Source organism: Alligator sinensis, unplaced genomic scaffold (genome assembly GCF_000455745.1).
Source record: "Alligator sinensis unplaced genomic scaffold, ASM45574v1 scaffold854_2, whole genome shotgun sequence".
NCBI lineage: Eukaryota > Metazoa > Chordata > Crocodylia > Alligatoridae > Alligator > Alligator sinensis.
Genome location: NW_005843208.1, coordinates 75,038 through 81,742, shown reverse-complemented (window position 1 = coordinate 81,742; position 6,705 = coordinate 75,038). Strand labels below are relative to the sequence as shown.

Here is a 6,705-nt window from a genome sequence, read left to right as displayed (position 1 = left end):
TGAGCCAAGGGGGCTTCCCTGCCCTCTGACTGCATTTCCTGTGGGACGGGATGGACCTCCCTTGCACACTGAGGATTGAGTTCTTTAGGAACAACCATTTCTCATAGACTTCCCTTCCTAGGGGGCCATGGTCCCTTAGTGCCCGACTGACCAGTCTCCTGAGTCTGTGGAAGTCAGCCTTCCCAAAGTTCAGGATTTCTTTTTCACTGAGGGATTTGCCCACCCTTCCTTGGACAGAGAAAGTAATCAGATCTTGGGCCCTGTCACCAAGCTTGCCCTCGGTCCTCAGATCACTCACCAGATTATCCCCTTTGGCCAGAACCCGATCCAGCAGTGCCTCTCCCCTTGTTCAGATCACTCACCAGATTATCCCCTTGGGCCGGAACCCGATCCAGCAGTGCCTCTCCCCTTGTTGATCCGCAGACCTCTTGCATTAGATACAGGTCATCAATGCAAGCGAGGAAGTTACACAGCCAGTCAGGCTGGTTGGCCATGTGCTGATCCCACAAGATGTCAGGAAGGCTGAAGTCTCCCATGACGATCATACAATGGGAATGTGAGGCCTCCGCCAGTTCCCTATTGAATTTGAGATTCAGTTCTTCTTCTTGGTTAGGAGGTCTGTTTCATAGTAGCTAGGGTCAGGAGGGACCTGAACAGATCATCTAGCTTGACCCCTGCCACAGGCAGGAAAGAACGCTGGGTTCACAAGACTGTAACCACTGTATACTTGTAGGAGTCTATAATAGACTCCTACAAGTATATCCCCTTCCCCATGTTCCCCCCCCATATTTTAACCCAGAGGGTCTCAAGATGCCCTCCATGGTTGATGAATACAGTTTGAAGGGAAGTGTACTGTTCCTTGACATAGTGCTACACCCCCACCCCTCTTCCCAACACGATCTCTCCTGTAGAGGGTATTGCCTTCTATACCTACCGACCAGCCATAGGAGGAGTCCCAACAGGTTTCCATTATCCCTATGAGGTCATAATCGTTATCGGTCAGGAGGAGGGCCAGCTCCTCTTGCTTGTTACCCAAATTCCTGGCGTTAGGGTACAGGCAGTTGAGTCTGCCATGGGAAGCCCTAAGCTTCCTTATGTGATGGGACGTAACCTTTCCTTGGGCTCTCATCAGAGTAGGTTCCCTTGGGCTACATAAGCTGTTTCTGCTGTGATTGGCATGATCTGGGCTAGAACTGTTGATTGACTGCCCGTCCCCCAGTGATCTTAGTTTAAAGCCCTGTCGAGTAGGTCAGCCATTCTGGCCGAAAAGAGCTTCTTCCCTTTCCAGGTGAGGTGGAGGCCATCCCTTCCCAACAGTCCTCTAGCTTTCTCACTGAAGTGCGGAGTGTGGTCAAAGAAGCCAAACCCCTCACGATGGCACCATCACCATCTGTTCACCTCACCCCTTAGTGAGTCTTCTAAGTCTTCAGATCTGTTCACCTCACCCCTGATCTACCCCCTCAGGTTTGATGCCAGCTCAATGCTCTGCATGTTGCTAAAAATTTCTGTGCTGCTGAATTGTGGGGTCTGAATGTTCTTGATGTAATACAGATTTATCACAGGGGCGGGCAAAATATGGCCCACAGGCCAGATGCAGCTTGCCCAAGCCATTCTACCCAGTCTACAAAGCCCCTTAAAAATTTAGTAAATTAATATTTATTCGTCTTGGCTCCCTGTCAAAGCTGCCTGGAGCCAGGGGCAGTAGGACCCAGAGGGAGCCCTCAGCAGGCTTGCAGGCTTGAGTAGCCCAGCCCCACCCACCCCCAGCCAGTTACCTGCTTTCCTGCCCTGGCCTGCTCCAGCACCACCTGGCTGTGGCTGCATCCCCAGACTAGACCTCAGAGCATGGGACAGCGCTGGTAGGGGGGGGGTGTCTGCAGGCACAGGGGCAGTGTGTGCGCGCGCTCAGGCAGTACCTGAGCTCTGCAGGGCCCCATCCTTTTTTTTTCCCCCAGAGTGCCCAGCAACTGCGGTGCCTTCTGCCGCTGTCCAGACTAGCTCTGCTCCTGCTGATGGCAGTGCAGGGGCCAGGCACCACCTGAGCTCTGGAGAAAAAAGGATTGGGCTGCTCAGAGCGAGTGAGCTCCAGGGTTGCAGCCTTGGAGGGTGGTTGGGCTGATGGGCTGGCTCTGGGCCAGGGCCTCAGCCAGCTGTGCTGCAGCCCAGGGGCTCGCTCCCCAGGGAAGCACAGGGGCTCTGGCAGGACCAGCACATTGTTGGGTCAGACTTTGCCCAGTGGCCCAGGAGCCCGGCTCCGTGCGCATCTGGTTCTCTGTGTTTGTCTGCCTCTGTCTGGCCCTGTGCATCTGTGTGTGCACGTGCCTGGTTCGGGATGTTTGTGTGCATGTCTGTTTTGGGTGTGTTCTGGTTCTCTGTGGTTGTGCACGTGGTTCTCTGTCTGCTCTTGTGTCTGGTTCTCTCTGCTCTTCTTTTTCTTTCTCTCTCTCCTCTTTTTCTTGTTTGTCTCTTTTTTTTGCTCTCTCTCATTGCAACATGCTCAACAAAAAAGGAATACACAATGACAAAGGCAACATTTATGATTATTAAATAATCATAAATGTTGCCTTTGTCGTTGTGTATTCCTTTTTTGTTGAGTGCAGTACGTCCTGCCACGTACCACCGCCACCCGCCCCTGCCCTCATTTTGTTTTTTTGGCATGCCGGCACTCCAGCACCTTCCAAGGTAGACGTCGTGGGTTTTTTCAGCACTCCGGCCAAAAAACGTTGCCTACCCCTGTTCTAGGATCTTTCTGGTCTCACTAAAACTGACATTGTGGTGGGTCCACTTTCTGCCACGCAAGAGCAGCAAATGGGTCCTGTTCCTAGTTCCTCTGCTCACCAAGCCTCTAGTGGCAAGTCACGGCTGTGCAGGTGAAGGACAGTCAGCAGGTTTTTTTTGCCTCCTCATGTGACTGCTCCACTAAGCCGAATAACACCAAGCCACTTAGCATTTGTTCGGCTTACGGCACAAGGTCTAACAAGGCCCAAAGGCTGGAGTCTTGCTGGCTTTATCACAGCAGATGGAAACAGGAGCCGGTTGAAGGGGATATTGCTGCAGTTGCTGTATTTGTACAACTGACTGTGATCTTGCAGGACTTCATTGTGACTTGATGCTTCAGCTGCTGCTGCAGTCCCCATGCGAGCATATCTTATCCACAGCTTCCGAGTATCTTCTTTGAGGTGATCTGATTTTTGATCTCGGGTCCTTTGGCCTATTTGACCAGCTGAGACGAGGCCTCCAAAGAATCTTATGCATGTGGATTAGGTCACTGTAATTAAGTCATACCTTTTTCCCAGAAGTAGATGCAGTTTTCCAGTTGCCCCCTAGACCCCATACAGCTTCATGCCTTGCTTCTGCTGTTGGCCAAGGGATAGGAAAATGATTTGCTAATATTCTTCTGGACAGTTCTGTGGAAAGGTTGGGTTTCAGCTTACAGCATAGGTTAGAAAAACAAGCATTGTGATGCACAAGGACCGGATTTTAAAGCAGTACTGAGAATACCATGCTCATACAAGAATGAGCGTGGGTTTTTTAACCTCTGCCTTCAATGCTGGGTCAGTTATGAGCCACCGCTGCCTGAGGGAAAGGGCTCTGAGACCGCCAAGAAAAATAATGAAGGGTACAGAGAAACTTCCGTGTAGACTGGCAAAAGTCAGAACTGTGTGCCTGGGAGGGAAAGACCAGGGTGGAAAGAAGTAACTTGGGCATTTTTTCTGCCTGTTGGGTAATTTTCTGCTCGTTATACAACAATTTTTTTCTGCGTATTATAGGAACACTCATTGAAACTGAAAGGCAGAATACAATACAAGAAACGATTCTGATACAAGGCATCCTTAGCTTCCTGGTACACAGTCAGGAACGATGTGCCTTTTAACAGGTCTCAAGGAGACAGGTTTTCTAGCTGAAGAGCTAGGCAGTTTTCTGAGAGAAGTAATCACGAGCTGCTTTACAGCCTGGAAGAGTCCTCCTTATGGACTGGTTATTCCACAGCAGCAAGGTTTCTTGTATGGGCACTGCAGGGCACAAATCGATGATTGTTCTGACACAGTGGTGTTCTGAAATGGGTAATATTTCTGCCACGGAGCTATTCGGCAGCTGCTTTCCATAATCTGAGTTTGATTCATTTCTCTAGAGAAGAAAGAAACCCCCAGAAAGATCTCATTGTGACTCCTTTCCCACCTGCAGAGTTCAAAGGACACTGTTCAGCCACTCATTGCTGTGTCAAATAGGGGAGGTCTGTGTTATAAGAGCCTCCGGCAGTTCAGGCTGTGACTTCGCCAGCTAAGTTGTAAGACGTGGCTAGGATTTAAACAGAAGGTGCCCAAAAGCGGCAGCCAAAAGGACTGGGTTTTTTGGCCGGTTGTCCTCTCCCTGGACTCCATCTAGTGATGGGGATGCTGCAGAAGTCTTGAATCAGACCAAAGTGGAACCAGTTAGTTAAGTCGCTCTTGTTTCAAGGATGTATTTCGGAGCTGTGTTGGTTCGAGACAAAAAGAAATGCAAAACTCTAGAGCACTTGAGACGTTTTATTATCTCAACTAAGAAATTGCAAAAAAAAAGATTTTTTTTTTTATTTTTTTTTTTAGTTGGTCTAATAAAAGGTATCACCTCTGAACCAAGCTTTCTAGAGTTTTGCATTTTTTTAAGTCTCCCATGGCACTTAGGAAGTTACCATAATAGCAGAAGATGTTTGGCTGTGTGGGCAATTGCAGTTCCGCTTGCATAAGCTCCAGTCTTTTCTGGCAACTTTTCTGCCTTGAAACAGATGCTTGTTTCACCTTGGAGGTGGTTTTGCACTCTTCCATACTCTGTAAAGGGCTTTGAGCTTTCAGGTTAAAATATGCTCGAAAGGAAGATTTTTTTTTACTTAAAAAATTGGGCGCAGCAAACTCTAGGTTTGTGAACTTCTGCTTCCCAGCCAGCGGTTGAGGTCTTTGGAGTGGTTCAGTCCTCATGTGTCCAGCTTGAAGCATCTGAAAGGGGCCTGGCTTGTCAGGACTCCAGTAACACCGTCCTGATAAATCGTCTTGCTTTTATCTATTTTATTTTTTTTAACCCAAATTGCAAATGGCTGGAAAACTGCATGTTTTCCTCCCAAAATGCTGCTGAGGGACCTGGTGGGTGAGGCAATTACATTGCCTTGTCCTCCTGCCATAACGTCCCTCACCCATCTTGTATCACTCCCCCTCACTGAGCGGGGAGACCATTGTGCTTCATGGCAGGTGTCGTCTGACCAGGGACCACAAAAGAGGACTGGAGCATGAGGTCCCGGAGTAACGCCTTCAGAATTGCAACAGTTCAGGGTTTAGCTTGCTTGCTTTAAAGGACTAAACCCGTTTCTGATCCAGCTTCCAGCTGTAATTCTGTTGGTGTGTGAGGCCAGAGGGCCCCGTGGCACATTAGACAAGGTAGGTTATATCTGAGTTGGGCACAAGTGATGCCAGGCCCCCTCATTTCCTTCTGTAACAGCCTCTGGGTGCATTTAGCTCCCCAGGCTCTCAGTGAAGTGGAGGCAGGGACCTCTTCCTTATGTCCTTCTTTCCTGGGAATATATATATGTTTTTTGTCAGTGGGGCATTGTAGCAGGGAGCCAAAGACCCATGTCACTACAAAGGGGAAGGTACAGCAGGCTAGCCTGGCTGTGTAGGTAGGCCAGCAGCTGAGACGAGGCCAGCTGCACAGTAAGCTGGAAGAATAGGGCAGACTCCCGAGCAGCCATAGGACAGACTGCAAGAAGCAAAGCTAAGCTATAATGGCAGACCTGGCTTGGCCCAGGGGCCCGAGAAGGCATGGGACCAGGGTCTGGGGACCTGAGAAGGGGCACAGCCTGGGGGCCCAGAAGCCAAGATCCGGTGCAATGAGCCTAGGCTGAGAAGGGCACAGCCGGAGAAAAGGGGCCAAAGCCAAGAAGGCCGAAGCCCCAACAAACGTTTTGAAGCCCGAGAGAGGGCCAAGCATTGTGGGACTGGCGGCCCCCCTGAAATGATATCGTGTACTCCTGTGAGGCATGGACATGGCTGTAGGGGAAGGTGGAGGCCACGAACATAGCCCTTAAGACACCTCATGTCCCAGGGCACAAGTAGGGCTGGAAGGACCACAGGCCAGGAATAAGGAAGGACACCCCGAGGGATCGGACCGAGCAGGACCTGCAGCATCACAGGTCCTGTCGGAGGTGCGTAAAGTAGCCTGTCAGTGTTCTGTAATGTCAAACAGTGCAAAGATGCTAGTGTCGGTCCCAGTTCGGGAGAGGCTGCAAGTCAGGCATTTCGAATTACTGGAAGGCATTTCATAGGAGTAAAGACATCATATCCTGATAACTGTTTTATGACCGTTGTGTCACTGGGAGCTGGTGTTACCATGTGAATGATGGGAAAGAGGTGGTGACTCGCCCAGGATATCAGTGGCAGTGCTGGGAACTTTATTCATACACAAGTTCCTACTTTTGGTTTCTTGCTGTGGGCTTGGGATGGCTGTCCCTGATTCTGTGCCTGGCCCATCGCTCCAGTGGCAAGATTACACGCTTGAGAGACCCAAGACTGTGCTGAGTAAATGCTTTGGAGACTGGTTGGCCAATCCTTCCTCTAGAGCTGACAAAGATTGTCCCTTTATCTAACAAATGCATGTTAATCCTGACCAGTTCTTCTTTCGTTCCCTGACCTCGCGCAGTTTTACAGCGCGTCGGGAATGCACAGTAAGCCCCTTTAG

The 6,705-nt window shown here is 50.0% G+C and overlaps 1 protein-coding gene across 3 annotated transcripts in view; it reads left to right on the top strand.

Annotated features, from left to right (window-relative positions):
* Nucleotides 1–6,705, top strand: part of RNF121 (ring finger protein 121) — a 41,705-nt gene that overhangs the window by 22,634 nt on the left and 12,366 nt on the right. For all 3 annotated transcript variants that reach the window (XM_006037962.3, XM_025194429.1, XM_025194430.1), the window contains one exon: nucleotides 6,667–6,683. In XM_006037962.3, coding sequence (XP_006038024.1) covers nucleotides 6,667–6,683 — 17 coding nt within the window. The remainder of the gene's footprint in view (nucleotides 1–6,666; nucleotides 6,684–6,705) is intronic.